Consider the following 25,228-nt stretch of genomic DNA (forward strand, 5'->3'; position numbering starts at 1 on the left):
AAAGCCCATGGCAGCAACAAGCCACGTGGCCCCTGGGATTGACCTGTGCTGGAGCTTTTCTAAGAAATGGTTAAAAGGATAGAGGGAGCACTGCAGCCCTCAAGTCGCCTTACAAGTACTTTAATTTTAATGTTAATTTTTTAAAATTAACATTTTATCTTGAAATGCAGGTGTCTGGTCATTTGAAAAAATTCTAACAACTGCTCTATGTAATCCACTACCTTTTTTTAATTTAATAAGTTTCAGATTAATGCAACGTAACATATACAGCCCTGAATCCCCATTCCACAGATAGTGCAGCATATCATCTCCATAAGAAACAGTTCAAGTCCAGGTGACCATCAAATGAAAGTGTCTTTTCATATGAGATGCTGGTGCTCTGTAACTATGTTCTTTTGTCACTGCACTATTTATTTATTCTTAACTCATAATGTCCAAGAAATCCAGATTCTGTACCTGGAAAAGTTATGCACATTGAGCAATATTTCATGATTTCCGCATAATGTATAATAGAATGCTATTTTGCACATTTTTTTCAGCCTTGATAGTCACAACAGGCCCATCTTATTCAGCCACCTCTCTGGTGTTGGCGGTTTACAGGTGATATAGTTCACTTTCAGGTATATACATTAGGACTGAGTGATATATCAATATATTGTCCAAAACCTGTTTGAAGTCCATATTGTAATATCTGTTTCATAATTTTTGACCTGGCAATATATTGTGAATCATGATTGTGTGTGTGTGCTATGCAAAAACCACAATGCAGGAAAAACTGTGAAGCCAGCCAATGCCTCTACATAGCTCCATCCTTATTTTAGACATCCTGATATACTGGTATATCGTGATGTTTAGCTGGTGATATATCACGACGTTGAAAACCAGATATCGCCCAGCTCTAAATAAGACATGAGAATTAAAGCTAAGATTCACAGGAAGCCAAATCTTTTGCTCGGTGCGTCCCCCTGTCCTCTGCACCCCTGTTGAATCCTGGCATACACAGAGCACCGGCTCTAACTTTGCATGAAGAGGTGAAAGTTGGTCTTCGTGAACTCCTGATGGATGGTATCAAGCAAGGTGTCGGAATCCTGCATCACCTTTGGCAGGATTGGCTGCCCAGTCAAGAAACTCTGCTCTGGTGTGTATGTGAAACTGAAAGTGCTGGAATAAATCAAGCCGTCATTCCTTAACAGTAGGAGAGGGACAGTGATGGGGTATCTCAGCCACCTCCAGTCACGGCTGAACGCAGAGATATCAGGAACAACGCATACTAAAGTCTTGGGACTCCTAAGGAGGAAAAGAATGCACAACACAAGAAAAATGTGGTTTCTTCCTCCTCCCCGCAGTGACTCAAAGGTTTACATTGGAGTCACTTCCAGACAGCCCATTTCACTGAGAATTCATCCTGATTTGCAGGGAAGTTATATGATGCCCATTGTTTATTGAACATTGGATTTGTTTGTGGGGAAGTTACTGTATTTTTCGCTCTATAAGAAGCACCAGGCCACAAGACACACCTAGTTTTTGGAGGAGGAAATCAATAATTTTTTTTCCTGAATCTCAGAAGCCAGAACAGCAAGAGGGATCGCTGCGCAGTGAAAGCAGCAATCCCTCTTGCTGTTCTGGCTTCTGTGATAGCTGTGCAGCCTGCATTCGCTCCATAAGATGCGCACACATTTCCCCTTACTTTTTAGGAGGGAAAAAGTGAGTCTTATAGAGCAAAAAATACGGTATACAACACCACCCCCAGCAATTACACCACACTTTCCAGTATATCTTCCATGCAAAGACTTCTGCAAGAACAAGTGAGCTTTCTCCCTCCTCTCCTTGCATGCCCCATTCTCCCCAAATTGGCTTGGGTGGCGGTCAGGAGAATCCCTAGAACAGCACACAGGGGGAGAAAAAATGCTTGCGCTGATGGAGCGATCTGCTTAGCGTTATGTTGAATTCCTCCCTGTGAGTTTATAGCAAGTATACACTTGTTGAATGTAACGTGTGAACGCCCCAGTTGTCTGGAACATGCCCAAAGAATAGCGGTTGTGGAACTGCCCAGGTTAACATACCTTGTATGCACAACAGATTGTCTCTCTGCTTTACCTGTACATGGTCTCTGCTTCCACATCTCCAAACCAAACCTTCAGGTTTGCATGCAAGTATTCGCCCTGCACTTCTAGCATTGCCACGTCCCCTCCACCTGCCAGCTGTGAGAAGCAGACCCAGTCGCAGGGAGAAAAGGTTACACACATCTCATCATGAAGTTAGAGCACAGCCTCGCGTCCCTCTTCCCCTTCCACCTTCTGACATTAAAGCAAGCACGGGAGATTCCAGACTGGCTGCTTAATCGAGCATTCCTGCTGATATATTTGGACAAAATTGTGTGGCGGCTATGCAATGTTGCCTGTTCCTTGAGCGTTCATCCTGATAAGGTGGTGTGGAGGTTACCTGACATCACTAGCTTGTTATCTCACATTTGAAACGTAAATTCCTGGGACATTTCTTATCTGACATAGAGCATATAAAACAGCGGTCTTCATATTTAGAGGACAGAAAATAGGCAACAGCCTTCCACCCAACATTTGTTAGATCTGAGTGACGTAGAGGCTGCAGAAGAGCATGTGGTGTCAATATACAGTGGTATCTTGGTTGTCGAATGGAATCCATTCTGGAAGTCTGTTTGACTTCCAAAAAACGTTTGACAACCAAGGCACAGCTTCCACTTGGCTGCAGGAGCTTCCTGCACCCAATCAGAAGCCACAGAAGCCGTGCCAGACATTTAGGTTCCAAAGAACATTTGCAAACCAGAACACTCACTCCCAGGTTTGTGGCATTCAGGAGCCAAAACGTTCAAGTCACAAGGCGTTCGGGATCTAAGGTACAACTGTAGTTCATTTATAAACCACAAGTTTACTTTTTGAACTTCTCAAAGTTGTCTTCCCTTCTCAAAGAGGCTCCCATATTGCATACCCAAGTTTACACCCTTGTAGTCTACATTAAATCAGCCAGAAGAATTGCTATCTTCCAATTTCACAGTCAGAATGACAAACCAGATGAGAAGCCCTCTGGCACCCATCAGCGTGTACTGAAAGAGTGAAAGAAGTGCACTTTCTGAGTATCCTGAGCATGGGAAGATGGGTTCGTGATTTAATCTCCAAGTAATCCTGAGTGGCATCCCAGGAAATGGGGATATTTCCGTTTTCATTAAAGCAGTTTCACCAAAAATTCTGCCAGATTTTTCTCTCTCCATCGCAGAGCAACCAGGCAGAAAAACTCGACTCACCTCCAGAGCTGTGATGAGAGGGACTGGGCTCACAGGATCCTGAATGCCAGTGAGGCAGTCACTGAATGTGTATTCTGCGGTTTCCGTCCCAATGATGGTCCAGCAAGAACTGTCGTTCAGCAGCTCCCGGTTCACTTCCTTCGGACATGGTGATGCCTGTTTGAACCATCAACAACCTCACTGGGTACTTAGAAAAGAGGAGTTGAACTAAGCCCCAGTTCATGCTACCTGAAGAGTGTGGTTGTGGTCAACTTTCTACTTGGAATTATTAAGGATCGCATTGGCAGTTCCCACATCAGTGCTGGTGACCCCCCCCTCCAGGAGGTGCATTTCTGATATGGGGGCTTTATGTCTGTGGCACTCCCAAGAGCTCATGGCACAGTCTATTTGTCAGTCTATTTGTCAAGTGTTGAGTTTAGTGTATTAGATTAACAAGACTAGCCATCTGGAAACTGTTCCAATTTCAGATGCTGCTGAAGTGATCGTCGGGACAGGTGGGTGACCCTGCTAACCTGTCAGAGTGGCCCATAGAGAGTTGGCTGCTTCTGGATCCAGTTCTCCCGACCAGATCCAGTTCTGGTGCATACAATGCTAAATGAAGTGGACCAATGGGCTGGCTCAATGAAAGGCAGGTTCCTACATTCGTACAAACGTTGCTGGACTCCAACTCCCATCAGCCCCATGTCTATTGGTCAGGGGTTTTGGGAGTTGTTGTCCAACATTATATTTGTGGACAGAGAAATAGGGATTTCTCAAAAAAAAAAAAAAATTCTAAGGGGAAGAGAAATTCTCCAACAGTTTCTCAATCCAGGGTTCACTCACCATTAGCAACAGCAGTGACATAGGTTATTTTCTAAGCATTTTCCCACCACCCTGCTGCAAGTAGCAACACCACCAGCACTGGCGGCAGCCAGGCCACCATTTTGCATCTTCCGCAATGTCTGGGACTTGTCATTATTTGGGGCACTGCATGCAGGAATGGCAACCGCCACGAAAATGGTTGAGAATGTCCACAGAAAATTCTGCAACATCCTGTCTTCTTTTTCTCAGGGGCTTTGAAAATTCTGAAAGTTTCTCCCCCTTCTTGCTACGAAAAAAAGGAATTCTGAAATGATTTCAGCTCTGCTCTAGCCCCGTGGCACAGATTCCAACTTAAATAATACAGCAATATCTTGATACAGCTGGGGTGGAAGGTATCTCACTTGACCCCCCAGTTCTGCCCGCCATCCCTGTTACCTGGAACTGGACCACTTTCTCTGTGGAGAGGCTGAGGTACATCCGGTCAGTGCCATGCAGCTGGAACGCACATTTATGCAGCTGGGAGACAGGTTCGTTCACATCCAACATCACTGATTGCTTAGCAACTTTCCGAATGATCTGGGGAGATGAATATACGCCTGGATTAACAGCAGCTTGGCGGCGGGGGGTACGGGACCCTTCATGTTTTTTATTCTGGTATTGTCCTTAGGATACTGCTCTATTGAATTATCAGGATGGGGCTAGAAGGTTATCTCCAGATTTTGCTGTACAGTTCTCAGTTCAAAAGACGCATAAAATGTGCATTAAAATTGTACTTTAGTGCACAACACATATTTTGTGGAATATGACATTAAACGTAATATGGATTTTCATGAAGGGTGTTTTGTTTTTTTTAACTGCAGATTGAATGCTGAACCTGGATGGAATGTATTTAGGACATGGACTAAATAGGATGTGAAACGGACATGATGGGCTGAAAATATACTAATTGGTGGAATGTGGCAACCATGCCAAATTCCTGGGGAGGGAGAGGAGCTAGAAGAGGAGGCAAAATTTGGTGAGGCACAGGAAGCATCACATAGTGTATTGAATTTCAGATAATGAGAGAGAGAGAGAGAGAGTTCAGATGGATTCTTGGTTTTTGATTTCCAGTTGACTGCCAGTCCTTACCAGAGGGGGCAGGGCCATGCCGGTGGCAGTGCAGATGAGGCGAATGGTGGAACCATAGTGAATGTATCCTTCTCGCAGGGGGAACTCACCCTGGGACTCACCTGCTCGATATAAACAAGGATGGGAGAAAAGAAAAGAGGGAAAAGTGAGAAAAAGTTGAAAAGCTAAATGCAAAGAGAAAGACTTAACAGGAGTGCCTTATTTGACAAAAAGTTTTAAGACAGGGGTGGGGAACCTCAGGCTTGGGGGCTGAGTGCGGCCCTCCAGACCCAGGCCACACCCCTCCCCAGGCCACACCCCTTCTTCCAAGGCTCCACCCCTCACTGGCCCTGCCCTATGGCCTCCTTGAATACTATTGCCTGGCTGCAAAGCATCCTTGACCTGTGATAATGCCTTTTGCTTGCCTAGATGGAGGGGTGTGGGGAATGTGTAAACCTCTGGCCCTTGTGTCCCTGGAATGTAGCCTATTGTACAATGGTAAGAGTTCCGCCTGTTTCTCCTCCCTCTTTTGTTTATGGTCCCGCCCACCTTTGGTCCGTGGCCCCCAGAATGCTACCTTTGAGGCATGTGGCCCTTGAGCTGAACGCATTCCCCATCCCTGTTTTAAGGCAATCCCATTGATACAGACTCACTTGCAGTACCCAGATAGCAACCACAAAACAGTGTCTCCTTACAAACCATATTTTATCAATTCCTTACACAAAACTGTCATCCCTTGGTCATTTTAACTCTTATGCAGCAGTCCACCCTGGCCCCAAACATATTTATAACTTCAACAGGGACGTTACAACGGATGCTAATTTTCCTAGTTTGATTAATTGCCAAGCCTTAATTAGCTGCTTTTATTTTGGGCTAGGTTGCCACCCACTCCTGGGCACAGTGCCACCGAATGTTGCAATGCCACTGGCTGGGAGGTCAGAACCACCAATGTCCCCACATTATTAGTGATTAAAATTGAGCAAGCCTCACCCAGATGAAGTGTAAAGGCTGCCCACTGCCTGGCACTTGCTGTGAAGGCGTCACCCTCAAACGAAAGATACCGGGTGCTGACAGTCTGGGAGCGCAGGCGGTTGAAGAGGGAGACTTTGGACCCGGACGGAATGCACACTGTGGGGTGGCAGGGGGACAGGAAGGAGAGCATCAGGGAAGAGATTGATGTAAATGGCTAAGTCCAGGTTCAATGCTGCAGCCCTGTACATGCTTACATATGAATAGGCCCATGAACACAGTGAGATTCGTGCAAGGAGTCAACATGTGCAGGATTCAGGGAAGCTGTTTCTGAAGACTCCACTAGAAAACTCAGTAGAATTTTCCTCCTTGCTCTGTCAGGGGCTGGACTGAGAAGGAATGGTGGGAGCGCCCCCCTTCTCCTGAACCTTCCCAAGGGCAGGAGGACAGCATTGATTTAGGACAGTGGTTTGCAGAGGGGCATAGTCCTGAGTGGGAAAGCTGGGAGATACTGAGTGAGGAACAGCTAGAAGAGGAAACACCAGGAGAGAGACAGCTGGCAGATTCAGTGTCTTTGGACAGCATTCCTGACCCCCCTTCGCCTAGGACTAGGCGGGCTTTGAGGGTGATAGAACAGAGAGCACAACGGCAACAAGCTCAGATTACCTGACGTAAGAGTGACGTAGATTAATGGGGACGGAGGGGGTGAGATATGCATTCCTTTGCCTCTTGCTGTGATTATTAAAGAAACTAACTGGTAAGAACACTCCTTTAATTTGATCTGATTAATTACTGCCACCGGGGGAGGGATCTGATTCCCTGAAGCTGACACGTTCTTGCTTTAACATAGGAAGCTGCCTAATACCAGGTCAGAATATTTGTCCATTTGTTCCCCAGGGGTGGGAACCTCAGGCTTGATGGCTGATGGTGGCCCCTCCAAGCCTCTCCATCTGACTCTTGGAACTCTCCCCAGGCCATATCCCTCAACAGCCCTGCTTCACACCCTCCTTGAGAGTTTTGCCTGGCTGGAATGTGTCCTTGAGCTCTGATAATGCCACTTGCTTTTCTGGATGGCATACCTGCCAACATTTCTCTGCTGAAAACAGGAACACCCTATTCTGCTGTTGTTGTTGTTGATGATGTTTTACTATTTACCCCCCCCCCATCCGACTGGGTTGCCTCAGTCACTCTGGGTGGCCTCTAACATATGTAATAAAACATTAAACATTAAAAAATGCTTCCCTATACAGTGGTACCTCAGGTTACAGACACTTCAGGTTACAGACTCCGCTAACCCAGAAATAGTACCTCGGGTTAAGAACTTTGCTTCAGAATGAGAACTGAAATTGTGTGGCGGCAGTGTAGCAGCAGCAGGAGGCCCCATTAGTTAAAGTGGTGCTTCAGGTTAAGAACAATTTCAGGTTAAGAACGGACCTCCAGAACAAATTAAGTTCTTAACCCGAGGTACCACTGTACAGGTTTGCCTTCAGATGGCATGGGGGTCAGATAACTCCACACCCTCCGACATTTCTTTGATGAAAATAGGGACACCCTAAGGAAAAGCTGGACATTCTGGGTTCAAATCAGAAACCGGACAGCTTCTGTAAATCCGGGACTGTCCCTGGAAAACAGGGGCACTTGGAGGGTCTGGGATGGAGGATACAGAGTAAGTGTGGAAGCTAGCCTGCTGAACAAAGGAACATGATACATTGGTTGCTCTGCTCACTTTTGTCTTTGGCCTTCCTACCCGGCACATGGCCCTCAGAAGACTGCCCAGAAGAAGACGTGGCCCTTGAGCTGAGAAAGGTTCCCCACCTCTGGACTACTCTTACTTATTGGTAGCAGCCATCTAGGATCTCAGATTCAGGGTCTGAACCAGCTTCTCCCCTCTGCTCCTTTTAAGCATGTGCTCTACCTCCACGCTATGCCTCCTTCCTAGCCTGTTGCATTACCTTCTCCAACTACAACCAGTCTACCATCCTATCTTGCGGCTTCCTGGCAAGGTGGCTGCCTCCAAAGACACAAGTAAGGTTCCTTCCACTGGCACCCAGGAGCCCATGTCCACTTACGGTCCGTATTCTTCAGGGATTGCTTTTTCTGGGAAGGCTTGGAGATCACTTTGATCAGCTTGCTGTGGAACGTGCCGATCTCCAGCCCGTTGCTGAAGAAGAGATTGACGACCAGCCGGAAGTGCTTCCTCTTGTCTGAGTCTGAAATGTACAGAGCTTTGGCACAGCTGAACACCTGCATCAAAGAGGGGGGTTGTTATGGCTACAATCCTGTACACCAGTGGTTCTCAAAGGGTGGAAGAGGCTTGTTTATAATTATATTTTGGGAATGATGCATGTTCTTATGTAGCTGCATTGTTTTATACTTTCTGGACATCCCATGATCGTATTATAAATCAGTTCTGTTCTATGTTATAAATCAAGCAGTGCTAGCAGTTGCTTCTTTTTGTTTTCTAATGCATTTCTTATCAATAAAAAACCCATTTTTTTATCCTGAAAGTGGGGCCCAGAGGAAAAAAAGCTTGAGGACCACACTTACCTTGGTGTAAAGCCCATTGTACTCAAAGGGTCTTACTTACAGGTAGGCACAAACATGATCGAACTGTTAGCGTCTTCAAAGTGCAGAACAGGAAGACTTTAACAGCAACTGTGTAAATTGGATTACAAACCATCTTGCTTTGATAGAGAGACTAGGTTATACAACCCACAGAAAAAAGCAGCAATGTTTTAACAAGATGAAAGGAAGGGATGGTGGGGGAAAGGAACCTTCCAAGCAAGAAATACAAAGAAATGAGATGGCAAGGCATCGTTTTTGTCTCCAGGACCAATGAGCAGGAAAACAAACTGGCCTTCTCAGGGAATCGCATCAGCGTGAACTATCATTAGCTCGGCTTGTCACCAGCAAGAATGAAATGTGGGACGAAGCAACTCTCAGCAGAACTCATAATGGTCACCATTCACAGCCCTTTGAGGTTCATTTAAAGGGGAATGTGATTAGAGATGTTATTACAGGTGGGATGAAAAACTTGGGGATGGGGAAAGCTTTATTTACTTTGGGGTTAGGGAAATCCAAATGGAAAATTAATGTTCACGTGCAATTGGCTGGGCACAGCACAAGGAATCTCCTAGGTTTACAGTTCCCAGTCATCTTGGCGCTCCCTCTCCCTCTCCCTCTCTTCTGATAGGCTTTGCTTTCACAATGAGTTCAGCATTGCAGAGACAAAGGTCCCTTCTGTAGCCTTCTTGGCCCTTCTCCTGGTCCCAGCATTCTTCCAAGGCTGGAGATAATGCCACAGACATTTTGGTTCTATAAAAAGGTGCCAAGCTATCGCTCCCGCTCTTGATCTTTTGGGACCATTTAGGGGTTTCTTTCACCGCTTATCTGCCAACGAAAGAAGGTACTTTCGCTTGGCAGCGAGCAATATCTATGTTCACCAGCAGAAACCTACAGCTTTGCAAGCTGCGTAATCCCTGGCAGATCACCAACCACGGAAAACCAGCTGTGGAAGGACAAAGGCAGTGATGAAGGCAGATGGGTTTCTTTGAAGCTCCGGAGAGTCTGGCTTTCTTTCTGGAGGCCGCATGCAAGAGGATAGAGATGTGAAGGAGTAAACAAAACTGACTTTTATGGAGGAAGAAATTGTGAATGCTGCAGAAGGCGGCAGAGGAGAACCAAGACATTTGATCGAGTCCTCTGGAAAATGGTCAACATTTGAGAATTTTTATGTGGATACCTGTAGCTATGCTTCGGGAGGTTGTGGACTCTTCTTCATTGGAGGTTTATTAAGCAGAATTTGGATGGCCGTCTGAAATTAATGCTTTAGCTAAGATTCCTGAATTGCAGAGGGTTTGACTAGATGGCCCCTGGGGTCCCTTTGAACTCCACAATTTTATTACTCTACCTGCATGATACATGCATTGGTGAACTCACAGTTGTCTCATTCACACTTATTTTAAGGTGCACACCTAAAGCATCTTCAGTGTACAGCAAAACCGTGTGAAGGGAGCAGTGTGCAAAAATGTAAGGTGCCAGGCATTGAAGTTCAACTCTTGAAATTTCAATAAAAAAATTATTAACAACAACAAAAAGTAAGGCCCTTTCTCTTAGCTCATGTGATTGATCGAATGAACTAAGCTGCTGGCATTTGCCATGGTTTGCGTGGGAAGTGAATTGCCATCTCTTCCTCCTAGTGGGAGGCTCCTGTCCTAGGGCCCTGACATTTTGTAGGCTAGTCTCTATGTCATCTGACATGTATGCCCTTGCAGCACATGCCAGCCTGTAGCATGATGCTAGACTAGACTTCATCCAAGGGCAGTGTGCCTGTCCGGGGGAAGGCTTCCTGCAAGTTTCCGTTACAGGAACGCAAAAGACATTTGAGCAAACATTTTAGTCTCTCAAGCAATAGTTCCCTGAGGGATCATTCTCCTATCAAGACTTTACGATCCAAGATGGGTGTTGGCTCTTCCTGCTCAAGGCACTAGAGACTTAATTCCCCTACACCAAGCCCAGTATTTCATTCGCCTCTTGGCTGAGGCCATATTTAAGATGTCACAATGCTTGTTTATCCAATGGCAAAGGAGTGGTAATGGGAAATCACTTGATGTTCCAATAACATCACACGTTTATTTTTAGGAATTGACCCTATATCCTTTTAATCTGGTGACTATATTTTGGTGGCTCGGCTCCAAAGTAGCTCCACAGCTCATATAGAATCAGAACTGAGAAGGATGGTAAATGCGAGCACTGTGTCGAAATTTCACAGCATTCAGATTTCATATTGGATTGTGGCACTGCTTTTTCTTCCTAGCAATGGTACGCAGTACCGCCACCTTTTTTGGGTGGTGGGGGATGAAGCAGGAGGACTCTTGGACTCCACTGGAGCATTGTGTCTTCTTCCCTAAGCTGGGCAAACACTTCCAGGGCTTGGGGGAAGGAGGCGTGAGCCTGTGTCCCGGCAGTCTGTAGGACTGTATAACCCTGTGGCCTGCATCGTCTGTTCTGTAACACCAATGGTGGATTCTCTCCCAATGCAAACAGCAGCTTCAGAGGAGGGATTTTTATCAAAACCACAGAAGGGGATTTGCAGTTTTAAAAAGAAACAAAGCTTACTCCTGTCAAACTGGCAAAAATGTATAGAGCACGTGCTAATAAGTGCTGGAAGTGTAAAGAGATAGAAGGTACATTTTACCACATGTGGTGGAATTGTAAAATAATTAAAAGTTATTGGGAAATAATCTAAGATGAACTGAAGAAGATGTTTAAAATAACCTTTGTTAAAAGAACCAGAAGCTTTTCTGTTGGGTGTAATAGGACAGGAACTACCAAAAGAGCAGAAGAAGCTGTTTTTGTATTCTACAAAGGCGGCTCGGATTCTACTAGCCCAGAAATGGAAGGATGAGAAGATACCAATGAAAGAAGAATGGCAAGTCAAGGTTATGGAATATGCAGAAATGGCAAAACATACGGAAAGAACCAGAGACAATGATAATGATAATGAATAATTTAAAAAAGACTGGGAACCTTTTATGTTGTATTTACAGAAATACTGTAAAGATATGGACTCATTAGCAGGGTTTGATTAAACACAAGTAAGAAAATAAGATCAAAGGTTAAGTAAGGATAACATGGAATGAAATTGACTATAGGATGTGATCATGAAGGAAAATTTGGTATAAAACTGATAAGAAAATAAGAAAATAAAGGTATAATATTATAAAAATAAGGTAATAATTAAGCAGAAGTAGTAAATATTTAAAGAACCAGAAGGGGAAGTTGAGGGAAGTCATGGGTGTGTGTGTGTTCTTTTTCTTTTATATGACAAATGTTATATTGTGTTGTTTGATTGAATACAAAACTGTAAAAATCCAATAAAATCTTTTAAAAAACCCAAAAAATACCAACAAAGTTTGCCTGTTCAATGAGACTGCCAACAACCTGGCAGCATTAGGGAAGGAAAAGGAAGGTATTCAGGGCTGTTATATTAGAGACCAGTGACTTTTGATGTCCCCTCTCTTTTCCATCCCAGCTTGTCATTAGAACTTACAACTAAAAACTTGAGCTGGAGTTTGTCTATTTCCTCCTCCCTTCCTGTTCATTTTCCTTTTGTGCCTTGCCTCTTAAAATTGTAAGCATCAGGGCAGGGAGTTGGGTGTGTGTGTTTTTTTTAAAAAAAATCTGATCTGGGAGCCTTATCTGGCCAAGGAGTAGAATTTATAAAACACAAACAAACAAACAACAAATAAATGGATTCTAACTGCCATTGCATGGTAGATGGAAAGACTCAACTTCTAACTCACTGGCAGTCCCAGTGAGGATCACATTGGCTGGGTTGTATGATTCTGATTCTGATCCCTGCTAATCTATACCTTTCATGCATATCGGCCATCATGATGACATATTGCTAAGTTACACAAGTTATAGACCTTGCCTTTCTCCCTGTGCACAGTGGAACCCTGTGAATGGCTGTACACATAACACCACCTGCTGGATTTGGATGACTGTACCTGAGTCCTTGGCTCAAACAATCCCCTTTGAGCTCTGTTTTCTTGCAAAATGTCACTGTTTATGAGGCTTCGACTTGTTTGAACTCTCACTACAACTCGAGCCATGCTCCACATCTTTTTCCTCGGCATGTCTCAAGGCTGCATTTGGATTGTTTTGGCACTGATCAGTCGATAAGGAACAATTTCTAATATGTACCGTATTTTTCGCTCCATAGGACGCACTGGACCATAGGGTGCACCTAGTTTTTAGGAGGGGAAATAAAGGGGGGGAAATTATCCCCCCCAGCCCCAAAGAGCAAAGAAGCCAAGACAGCAAGCGGGATGGCTTCGTTTTTAGCTTCGTTTTTAGCTGCAACCTCGCTGCCGCTCCTGGAGCTTGTGGGGCTGGGGAAGCCCGAGCTTACCCCGACCCCAGCCCCCAGAAGAGTCTGCTATCCACAAGCCTTCGGAGCCCGGCGGGAACTCCCGCCATGCTCAGAAGGCTTGCGGATAGCTGCCTGAAGCCTGGGGAGTGAGAGGGGTCGGTGCGCAGTGACCCCTCTCGCTCTCCAGGCTTCAGCGAAAGCCTGCATTCGCTCCATAGGACGCACACACATTTCCCCTTCATTTTTGGAGGGGAAAAAGTGTGTCCTATAGAGCGAAAAATACGGTAATTGCCCTTGCGAGACGTAAAAGATTACACTCTAAACTATAGCATTTAAAACACTGTAAAATACTGTAAAAGCAAACAGAGAAAAAGAATGGCAAAGAGGGCACAATCTAATGCATACCTACTCAGAAGTAAGCTCAGAGTTCAAGGGGACTTATTCTCAGGTAACTGTATAGGACAGCAGGCTTAAAGCCAAATAGATTTAAGCAAGTGTTTCTTGTGGGTTAAATTCAGTATAAACTGAAGTCTCGCATTGAAAACAATGAATTTGACTGGGCCATGCCTCAAATCACTGCAAAAATCAGGAAACAGCATCCCCACTTTGCAAAAAAAGCAGCAGCAGTTTTAAAAAAGAATGAGCATAAATATGTTCAATGCAAGGCACAAATTATAACAATAGTAATAATTTATTATTTATACCCCGCCCATCTGGCTGGGTTTCCCCAGCCACTCTGGGCGGCTTCCAACTGAATATTAAAAACAGTACAGCATTGTTGTTGTTATGTTTTGAGATCCATCATCCTCATTATTTTTTTTAGGCGTGAGCTGAGTTTGTTAACAATACATATCATAGCTGCCCTGAACAGATCCACCTTAGGAATATAGGGAGCTGCCTTAGACTGAGTCAGACCATTGGTCTCTCTAGTTCAGATGGTCCATCTAGCTCAGATCTAGCTGAGATGAGATGTAGAGCAGATGTAAATCAGATCTAGATCAGATGTGGTCCATCTAGCTCAGGCCATTGGTCCATCTAGCTCAGGTGTGTTTACAGTGATCTCAAGGGGCTCTCCAGGGTTTCAGACAAGGCTCTTTCCCAGCCCTACCTGCAGATGTTGGAGATTGACCTGAGGCCTTCTGTGTGCAATGCAGATGTTCTATCACTGAGCCTTAATTTGCTGCTTACCTTGGAATCTAGCTGCTCCTCAAAGTTTAGCTTCTGGGTCTCCATGTGGCTGCTGCTTGTGCCATCGAGTCCTATATAGCCACATACTTTGGAACTGAAGTCTGTTGGATCTTTGGCAGGAAAAGGAAAGGAAGTAAAGCAGAGATCTCACGATGACCTCTAGGAAGTAGCAACATAGCTACACCTGATATGCAAAACCAACCCTGTTCACATGCTTGTTGATATTCTCAAAGAATTCTTTGTGGTCAGTTTTTATCTCCATCTAAAAAGAGGGTGTTGAAAAGAGATCATAGGAGCTCCTATGTTCCAGCATAGCAGGGCTTGTTCACACTGGAGTTTACTGTGTGCTTGCAGCTGTTTGTGTTCCCATTTAATTTGCACAGTGTTCAAGAAATTAACCTCAAACAGCACCAATCTCATTACTTTCCCCCTTGTAAATTCGGGTTCGCCTGATATGGGAAAAATCTGACAAATTGGGGAAAATGGGGTTCCAAACTGCCCATGTGGGGTCGCAGATGCCCCCCAGTGCTTTTGAGTGGGTGCCTCAATAGTCACTTTCTGCTCCTCCTCCTCCTATGCTTTCATTTCTCTTCTGGTTGTGCACTGGCCTATTTCCAGTATGCTCCTGGGCATAGGGATATATATATTTCTTTTGATCCCTCTGATTTGCACAAACCCAGAAAACTGCACAAGCACATTTACAATTGCTTGGCTGGGTGCCTTTGCACACTTCTTGCCCGGGGATTTTTTAAAAAATTAACACCCCCCCCCGAAGATGCATGTCCTGTTCATACTTAACTGACATAACCAAATCAAGAATTAGAAAGCATTATAATTCTATTATTCGACCGCAAAAGAGAAATCCTGCAGGCAAGAACAGGGAAGACTGAAGTTGCTTCACATACACAAATTCCAAATACCTGCAGGTGTGGACTGCTCTGGTCTAATTTGAAGGAAGGGAAAGTGGATTAACAGGTAAATAATGTTCAACGGGTGGCGCTGTGGGCTAAAGCCTCAGCGCCTAGGGCTTGCCGATCAAAAGGTCGGCGGTTCGAATCCCCGCGGCGGGGTGCGCTCCCGCTGCTCGGTCCCAGCGCCTGCCCACCTAGCAGTTCGAAAGCACCCCCGGGGGCAAGTAGATAAATAGGTACCGCTTACCAGCGGGAAGGTAAACGGCGTTCCGTGTGCGGCTCTGGCTCGCCAGAGCAGCGTTGTCACGCTGGCCACGTGACCCGGAAGTGTCTGCGGACAGCGCTGGCCCCCGGCCAATAGATGTGAGATGGGCGCACAAACCCCAGAGTCTGTCAAGACTGGCCCGTTCGGGCAGGGGTACCTTTACCTTTACCTTTAATGTTCAAATGCAGACCCAGATCTCCCCTTTCAAAGCAATGCCGGTTTTTGTGTTATCACCTTTCTCTGCCCCTTGATGTGTCAGCAAATCCTGAAGCTGTAAAACTCTCCCTGTGGTCTGGACACATTTCCTGCAGTTGGCAGCCCAACTGCTCCATATTTTGTGGTGTTTTTACAGGCTGATAGTTGGGTGGTGGTGGGCTTCTCTGTAGCCACTGCAGTCAATAATCTGTCAAGTCTACTAGGAAGCAGAGGCCAAGGTAAACCTTGACCTAAGTAGACACATGTCCTGTTGATTCCCCTTGGTGTCCTATGTCAAAGACTGATCAAAAGGAGCAGGGGTACTCTTAGGCTAAGAAAGGAGGTATCAGCAGGGACTCATCATGGCTCCAGATGAAAAACATGGTTGCATGGCAAGAGAACGTTAGTGGTGGCTCAGTTGAGAATGGGTGGCATGGAGCATATAGTGCTTTTCAACATTCAAAGTGCCCCATGTGCGTTATCTAGCTGCAATCTTTGCAAGAGCCCTGTGACTTGAGTAAATATTATTACACACACACACACTATTGCAGATGGAAGCAACTGGGGCTGAGCTTGCCGAAGACACATAGTGAGTTCAGGGCAGAGGTGAGATCCAAACTGGGCACCTACTGATTGTAAAGTAGGCACTTAGTCATTCATTGGGGGGTGGGGGGTGGGGAGGAGCTACATCAACAAAAAAGAGAACAACAATTTGCCCATGATGGTGACTTTTATGTATACAGTAGATGCAAAAGTAAAAATAATTACTATAACTTAAATAGAAATATAGTGATATAAGAAACATCAAGTGTCTCCTAAGTCCATTATCGCTCAGAGAAGAATTAATGGCAATAGTGGAGAAGACTTCAGATGACATGTGATAGCAGGGCAATACCTTTCATGTCTTCCTTCTTCAACTTCCAGCCTGGTCCAGTCAGGTAAACGCAAGGCGGGGGGCAGAAAAACCTGAGAAGAAAAGAAAAAGTATTTTGTCAGTAGCGAAAATGATTAAGCTAAGAACACTTCTCTGACAAGAGTTGTGGGTTCCCCCCACCCCCCGGAGAATTGTGATACAAAATACATCACCATTATTTTATAAAAACATACAGCGAAGGCTTGTACAAGGCAACACACAGAAAAAAATGGCGAGTGTGGAAATGGTTTTTTTTTTTTAAGCAACAAAATGGGGCAGGGGTGGGATAAGAAAAACAACAAAAAAGCAAACAAAGAGAGCCATATATTAATCCCTTTCCTAAGTACATCCACAAGGTTAGAAAATATGAAGGGGCTGTTTAAACAGGTAAAATTGTTAGTAGGATTGGAATATCACTTGTAGGTGAATTCTGGACACAATGGAGATGTAAAAGATCTGGATCATCATAAAAGATGCAGGAGGAAATTATTAATAATAGGGTCGACAAAAGGAGGATAGAAGTCCAGGAGATTCCTTGGAATCTTGTTTTTATGATTTATGTTTGATATATCTCTAAGACATTAATTTGAAAGATCAAATCAATAAACTAAATAAAATAAAATATGAAGGGGCACCTATAAACAAAACTTTTCAGAAATCTTTTTTTCTTATTAATTTATATAAGATTTAATACCAAGATAGCATTGCTATGTATATTGTACAAGGATTTGTGTACAATATGCACACAGAATTCTTATTACAACCTTCTGGATAACTAAATGATCACCACTATTAAAGAGCGGTGGCACGGGAAAATGACTAAGCTGTCATGGTTCAATCTGGGACACACATGTTCCAATTCCTGATGAGCCATAACATTCGCAGGATAGCCTGGTCATTACATTGTATATGGAATTGTTTTTGTTTCCAACATACGGAATTGTTCTCATTGTTCATGTTTTTACCAAATTACTTTCCATAGTGCTGAACAGGCACAGGGGTCTCTTGTTATGATCTGGGCTCCAGACATCAACATGGAGCAGCCACATCTATCAGAGGAACAGAAAGCTCAACATGCCCCCCTACCGTGGAAGGTGGTGGTGATTATATAGAGGGGAAAGCTCTCGTTTCTTCACTTCTCCTTGAGCAGAGGGAGGACTTGTCCCTGTGACTGTCTCAGCCTGGAATGTGGAAGTTTCACAGGCTGGGAACAGAGTTTACATTCACAGCGAGATCCTTAGACCAACACAAATAAATTGAGGTCCAAAGGTTTGGAAACGTGTTTTCCTGTGTTTTATTTGGGTTTCCGCTGTCTTTAAACTCACGTGAATGGCTAGGATTCATGCTGCACTGGTAGTGCATAAAAATGTTGGTAATAAAACACACCAGAATGGGTGGTTTTATTTTTTTTTTTTATAATAATAATTTTTATTGCATTTTTTCCAAATTGCAGATAGAACAGAAAAAGAGAAAGAACATAGAAAATAGAAAGAAAGAAAAGACAAAAAATCACAACCATTTCAACAACTTATTTCGAATTTCTATCGGACTTCCCCACATCTCCCCCATAATGCATTCTTGACAATAAAATTATCAGCAAATTATAACCTTGTTTCATGTGTTTCTTTGTACTTTCAACTGCAGTTTAAGTTTAAATCTCTTATTTTCCACTTATTCTAAAAATGTAACACATTATCATTTTTACCCATTTAAACTTTGATTTTTTCATAAATATTATCCAATTTCATATATACTCCACTTTCATTGCTGGGGCTAACATTCCAAGTCACGCGGCATCTTAAGATTCATATAACTTATAATACTTTTGCAGATAGTCCTTAAATTTTTTCCAATCCTCCTCCATTACTTCTTCTCCCAAATCTCGGATCCTTGCAGTCATCTCGGCTAGTTCCATGTAGTTCATCAATTGCGTCTGCCAGTCCTCCAGTGTGGGCAAATCTTGAGTCTTCCAATGCTTAGCAATAAGGATTCTTGCTGCTGTAGTAGCATACATGAAAAAAGTTCTATCCTTCTTTAACACCTTCTGGCCGACGATGCCCAGAAGGAAGGCCTCCGGTTTCTTGGGGAAGGTGTACTTAAACACCTTTTTTAACTCGTTATAGATCATTTCCCAGAAGGCCTTCAATCTTGGACAAGTCCACCAAAGGTGAAAGAATGTCCCCTCAGCTTCCTTACATTTCCAACATTTATTATCGGACAAATGGTATATCTTAGCCAGCTTGACCGGGGTCATGTACCACCTGTATACCATTTTCATAATATTTTCTTTCAGAGCATTACATGCAGTAAACTTCATACCGGTGGTCCATAACCTCTCCCAGTCTTCAGACATGATATTATAACCAATGTCCTGAGCCCATTTTATCATAGCTGATTTAACTGTCTCATCCTGAGTGTTCCATTTAAGCAGCAAGTTATACATTCTCGATAATAACTTGGTCTTTGGTTCTAACAACTCTGTCTCAAGTTTCGATTTTTCCACCTGGAATCCTGTTTTTTTGTCTAGCTTAAAGACCTCATTAATTTGGGCATAGTGTAACCAATTTTGCACCTTATCCTTTAGTTTTTCAAAGCTCTGCAACCTCCAATTACCTCCAATGTTTTCTATTATTTCCCAATATTTCGGCCAGGAGGCCTCCATATTGGGTTTTTTCCGAGCCTTGGCCTCTATTGGTGATATCCACCTCGGAGTTTTGCTTTCCAATAAGTCTTTGTATTTTTTCCAGACCATATATATTGCTTTTCTGACAATATGGTTTTTAAACATTCCGTGTGTTTTTCCCTTGTCATACCACAAATACGCATGCCAACCTAGCGAATTATTAAAGCCTTCCAGATCTAGGACATCAGTGTTTTCTAATAGAATCCAATCTTTCATCCAGCAGAAGGCCGCAGCTTCATAATATAACCTTAAGTCTGGCAGGGCAAACCCCCCTCTCTCCTTTGCATCAGTTAGTATTTTAAACTTTATTCGGGGCTTTTTGCCCTGCCAGACAAACTTAGAGATGTCCTTCTGCCACTTTCCAAAACATTCCACTCTGTCCACAATCTGCAAGGCTTGAAACAAAAACAACATTTTTGGCAAAACGTTCATTTTTATAGCTGCAATTCGGCCTAACAAGGATAGTTTCAATCTTGACCAGATTTCTAGGTCTTTTTTAACTTCTGACCAACATTTCTCATAGTTATCTTTAAATAAATTCAAGTTCTTAGAAGACAGATTGACCCCCAGGTACTTCACTTTTTTGACAATGTTTAGTTCTGTTTCCTTCTGAAACCCCTCTGTTTCAATAGCTGTCAAATTTTTCCCTAACACCTTAGTTTTTTGTTTGTTCAACTTAAAACCCGCCACCCGACCAAATTTCTGAATCAATTCCAAAACTCTTTTTGTACTAGATTCTGGCTCCTGTAATGTTAGAACCAAGTCATCTGCAAATGCTTTCAGTTTATATTGTTTCGCTCCGACCCATATTCCTTGTACCTGCCGATCCTTCCTTATCATGTTCAGCAAAACCTCCAGGACTGAAATAAACAATAAAGGGGAAAGGGGGCACCCCTGACGTGTTCCTTTTTCAATATGAAGTTCTTCTGTCACCACATTATTCACTATCAACTTAGCTTTTTGTTCTGAATAGATTGCTTCTATTCCATTCTCAAACCCCCTTCCCACTCCCATCCCTTCCAAGTTTTTCTTCATAAATTTCCAAGAAATGTTGTCAAAGGCCTTCTCCGCATCAATAAAAATTAACACTGCTTTAGTGTTAATATTTGTTTGTAAGAGTTCCAGAATATCGATAATATTCCTAGTGTTATCAAACAAATGTCTACCTGGGAGAAAGCCAGCTTGGTCCTTATGGATTACTTCATTTAATACTTTTTTAAATCTATTTGCCAAAATGTCTGCAAATATTTTGTAATCCACGTTTAGGAGTGAGATGGGACGGTAGTTCTTAAGTTGAGTCTTTTCAGTTTCCACTTTAGGTATCAGTGTGATGAATGCTTCTTCAGAATGGGTGGTTTTATACTCTGATGCCATAATAGTATTTTTTGAGGATGTAAATTACAGAATGGGGTCCCATCTGACTCATTTAGACTTTAGCCTAACAAGTTTATGGCCAGTTCTTTTGAAGGATAGCTGTGTTTCAGTTTATGTATTGTTACTGGAGGTACAAATTAGGGATTTTTGCATTAAAATTCAAAACATAGTAATAATAGCAATAATTCATAATAATGATGGTTTATTTCTTGTACCCCACCTATCTGACTGAATTACCCCAGCCACTCTGCGTGGTTTCCAACAAAATATAAAGGAACAAAACAAAACTTCAAACATTAAAAGGTTCTTGAAACAGGGCTGCCTTCAGATGTGTATGAAAGGTCATATAAAACAATAATTTATCCTCTATTGCTAGTGGAAACAATTCAGGTTTCAACAACACAGTGTAGTAAGTATTAAGCAAGAACACGAGTTGGGGAATCTACCACAAATGTTATACATTGGCAACACTAGTGAATTCTGGCTCTATGCATTTCCTGGAAATGGTGATTCCACCAAAGAATCCTGTGAACTATAGTTTGCTATAGGTGATGGGAATTGTAGCTCCATGAGGAGGTAAACTACCACTTTCAGGATTCTTTGGGCGAAGCCACATGCCTTATATCAGTGGTGGCCAGACTTGGCCCTCCAGCCGTTTTTGGACTACAACTCCCATCATCCCTAGCAAACAGGACCAGTAGTCAGGGATGATGGGAATTTGTAGTCCCAAAACATCTGGAGGGCCAAGTTTGGCCACCACTGCCTTATATGTTATAGTGTGGATGTGACCTAAGAAAGGGAATTGAATACCTTAGAAGCAGAGCTGGGTGTGCTTGAAAAACTACTGGAACACCATGAGACACACAATTCATTTCACGTAGAGCACATATGCACACACATGGCACCTGTTTAGTCTCTCTACTATGGAGAGCCCCATTAAAATTCTGATTTTAACAGGAAGTTCAAGCTGATTTCCTACCTCTTTTCACTGCCATACGATTTCTGAGCAACTTTTGCATGGACTATCAGCACAGTCCGGTCAGATGGGAGCTGAAGGTACCTGCGCACTCCATTTCGGAGAGGGTCAGCTCTCTCTGGATTGGATCTACATTGGAGGCAGCAGAGGAGAACCACAGGTATAAGTAAAGGGAGCTCAGGTGTATCATTTGAAAAGCCAGAACACATGATCAGCAGCCTCATGTATCACATTGATTACTGGATTCCTCCACTGGCCTGTGATATTGTGCCGTTCAGCAACATACCTGTCTCTCTTTCTTTAGGTATACAGTACTTCCATAGTGTGAAATAACAAGGTGGTATAACACAATGATTTCTTATAGTGACCAACAGCCCAGGAGAAATTATTTCTTTGATTCAGCCCTTAAATTCCAGACGTGGTTATATAAACCTCCTATTGCATGTTGAATAACATAACTTGGCAAAAATAGAAGAATAATAGCTGAATTGTACTCTATTAAATGAGAATCCCTTTAAGATGGCTCATCTACCAAGGATGTACTTTGGTTAAGGAAACATAAATCCAACAGGAAAGAACACTGTTTTTTGCAACATCCAACAATGTTATTAAGCCACCCGAAGGCTTCGGCCAACTGGCTTGTTATCTCCTCTTATTGTTCTCTTTTTGCTCAGTCCCCTGTCTCCTCTGCCCTTTTCCCAGGTTCCAGGTTCCTTGTCTGTTTTCTACTCCCTTTCTCAGCCATCTTTTCCTCTGGGCTTCCTTCTCCTTAACTGTCCTATCTCTGTGATGTACTTCCAGTCCTCCAACTACCTCATAAACCACTTCTGTCCTTTGGGTCAGTGTGAGGCTTTATCCCAAGCAAAGCTGACAATGATGCTTGGCCTCACATAAACCGGACTGACAACATGCTGACAATTCTCTACTCCTTGAAGCTGAAACCTTTCGATTCCTGGACAATCCATACCAGGAGATTTACTGCAAAAGCACAAGATACCTTCCAAGAAAATGCCACTTGTGTTGTGCAAAACTATTGCATTTGCCCAGGTATGGCATTTTAAAACCGACAGCCGTGATGTGGTGTGGTGGGTATATTTGAGGGTAGCAGGTTATGTAGAAGCTCAACATCGATCACATTTCTGCTGATATATATAGGAACTGGGACGCCTGGTGGTGGAAAAACACTTCATGTTGCAGATCGCTCTGGTACAGAGCTATAAGCACTGAAGTGTCTTTTGCCTGTCTATTTTATGCATGTGTGTTCATTGCTGGAAGGAGGGAAAAGAAAGCCTGCAACAAGACTGCAATCCTATAGATGCTTACCTGGGAGAAAACCTTGCTGAACACAATGGGACTTGCTTCCAAGTACTCATAAGCATGCACTTTGATCTGATAGGGCTTAGGAGCCTAAACGGCCAACAGCTGGGTAATTATGCAAGGACACAGAAATTGACTGAACTCTTTTTGGTATGTTTTGCAAATTACCCAGCATCTTAGCTCCTGTAATGACAGCTTTGATCCTAGCTCTATCTCTTTGCTGCATTCCTAGAACTGTACGGCACCTGAAGAGAATTCAGAAACAGCCCGTGCTTTATGAAAACAAAGCGTCTTAGATTTGAGCAAATGAGAAGAGAAGACTCCCTGGAAAAGACCCTGATGTTGGGAAAGATGGAGGGCACAAGGAGAAGGGGACGACAGAGGACGAGATGGTTGGATAGTGTTCTCGAAGCTACCAGCATGAGTTTGACCAAACTGTGGGAGGCAGTGGAAGACAGGAGTGCCTGGCGTGCTCCGGTCCATGGGGTCACGAAGAGTCGGACACAACTAAACGACTAAACAACAACAACAATTGTGGAATAGGTTTTGGTGTACAAGAGTGGCATAAAGTGTTATTCTAAGATCACAAACACACACACACACACACACACAGAGAGAGAGAGAGAGAGAGAGAGAGAGAGAGAGAGAGAGAGCTCTCTGTGTGTACATTGTAAACAGTAAGGTTAGAGGGAAATGAAATGTAAAAGCTACAAACTGACAATTACCTCAAAGCTTAAATCAGGGATGGTGAAACTAGCCCTCCAGATGTTGTTAAACTCCAATTCCCATCAGCTCCTGTCAGGAATGGTGGGAACTGTAGTTCACTTACATCTGGAGGGCCACAGGCTTAAAGGTCTGTAAAATAACCACAGCGAAAGCAGTGTTGATTATATAAGACAGGGATAGGGAAGGCTGTATTAGTGGAAGAGCCATAGCTCATTGGTAGAGCATCTGCTTTGCATGCACAAGGTCCCAGGTTCAATCCCCAGCATCTCCAGGTAGGGCTGGGAAAAATTCATGCTTGAAAGCTTTGACAGTCACTGGCAGCTTATGCAAGCAATACTAGGCTAGATGGACCATGGGTCTGACTCAGTAGAGTGAAGCTTCCTATATTCCTTGTGCTTCTATCACACCACCTTTGCCTCACTGTAAAACTCTTGTCTCTTTCTGCTTTGTTCCACCTTGTGAAATGCAGTTTGGAAGCCCAGTCACTTGGCATGCTCAGCCCAGTGGACCACATCTACCCTGTTCTTACACCACAACGGTCTATTGTTCTTAAAATTTTTGTTGGCTGAACTATTTCCATGTTCCATCTTCAGATTTCAAATCTACTGGAGACCACCCAACGTCCATCATCTGGTTTAAATTTACATTCGTCAAAGTCCATTCAAAGACCATGGGCAATGGCTTTCTGGCACATGGTATATGTTTAGGATTACAGGGAATTATTTGTTCCTTCTGACATTGATTATAGTGAATCCATACAAGGCTTTGAGTATTGTGTCATATTATTACTTGGTCATGTCTGCACCAATGTGTTGCGTTGTTAGATGGGATGGAGCTTTAATGCACTTCTCTTCCAGTGCTTGAGCTCCCATCCAGGATTCAGATGGCTCTGCAAAGCAGTGCTAGGAAATATAATATTATGAGTTTGGAGGAGTAAGCTGCATGTAGAGACCCTTCTAACTCCCGGATCCAGCAAGTGTTAAAATGTAAGCCAGGTAGCTTCCTGATGAGGCGATTGTTTTTCAGCCATGAATATTGCATGTCACAGAATCTTGGCCAGTGGCTACATGGGGTTCAGAACCATTTGGCCCTTTTCACGAATCTATAATTCACATGATGTTATGCAATATGATGTTATACATCTATTGACCAGTCTGGTGACCTATTTATTAATTCATAATGTAACTTAATGTGGAACTGCCACTTTTGATCAAAATGCACAGCTCCACCATTTTCCTTCCCTTTGGTCCCATGTGAATGGTATGCCAACTGATAATTAACACACGAGTGGGGATTTCTGCAGCTGCAAGCCATTATCACTATCAGTATTAAAGGGTATTCGCAAACGGCTAATTTTAACTATAGAACTGTAGAGATGGAAAATATCTCAAAAGGTTCTCTAGTCTAACCCTCTGCCACTGTAGGGAAGCTGCTGCTGTAAGATCCCTGATAGCTGGCCATCCAGTCTCTGCTTAAAAACAGCTAACGAAAGAGAATCTGCCACTTCCCAAAGCAGTCCATGTTTACTTCAAATCCCTTATCTTGTAAGTTGAACCTATTGGTCCAGGGCCTGCCCCCTAGAGCACCAGAAAACAACTTTCTCCATCATCTACGTGCCAGTCCTTCAAATATTTGAAAGCTGCTATTGT

At 43.4% G+C, this 25,228-nt stretch overlaps 1 protein-coding gene across 1 annotated transcript in view; it reads right to left on the minus strand.

Annotated features, from left to right (window-relative positions):
* Positions 1–210: 210 nt before the first annotated feature.
* Positions 211–25,228, minus strand: part of RBPJL (recombination signal binding protein for immunoglobulin kappa J region like) — a 43,893-nt gene continuing 18,875 nt past the window's right edge. Inside the window, exons 3-12 of the mRNA XM_082226190.1 lie at positions 21,540–21,665; positions 16,486–16,556; positions 14,220–14,329; positions 8,224–8,398; positions 6,176–6,313; positions 5,207–5,310; positions 4,514–4,654; positions 3,278–3,433; positions 2,098–2,201; positions 211–1,287 (exon numbers count right to left, since the gene is read on the minus strand). Coding sequence (XP_082082316.1) covers positions 1,014–1,287; positions 2,098–2,201; positions 3,278–3,433; positions 4,514–4,654; positions 5,207–5,310; positions 6,176–6,313; positions 8,224–8,398; positions 14,220–14,329; positions 16,486–16,556; positions 21,540–21,665 — 1,399 coding nt within the window. The 3' untranslated portion in view covers positions 211–1,013. The remainder of the gene's footprint in view (positions 1,288–2,097; positions 2,202–3,277; positions 3,434–4,513; positions 4,655–5,206; positions 5,311–6,175; positions 6,314–8,223; positions 8,399–14,219; positions 14,330–16,485; positions 16,557–21,539; positions 21,666–25,228) is intronic.

This window comes from Podarcis vaucheri, assembly GCF_965113315.1.
Source record: "Podarcis vaucheri genome assembly, chromosome: 6".
Lineage (NCBI taxonomy): Eukaryota > Metazoa > Chordata > Lepidosauria > Squamata > Lacertidae > Podarcis > Podarcis vaucheri.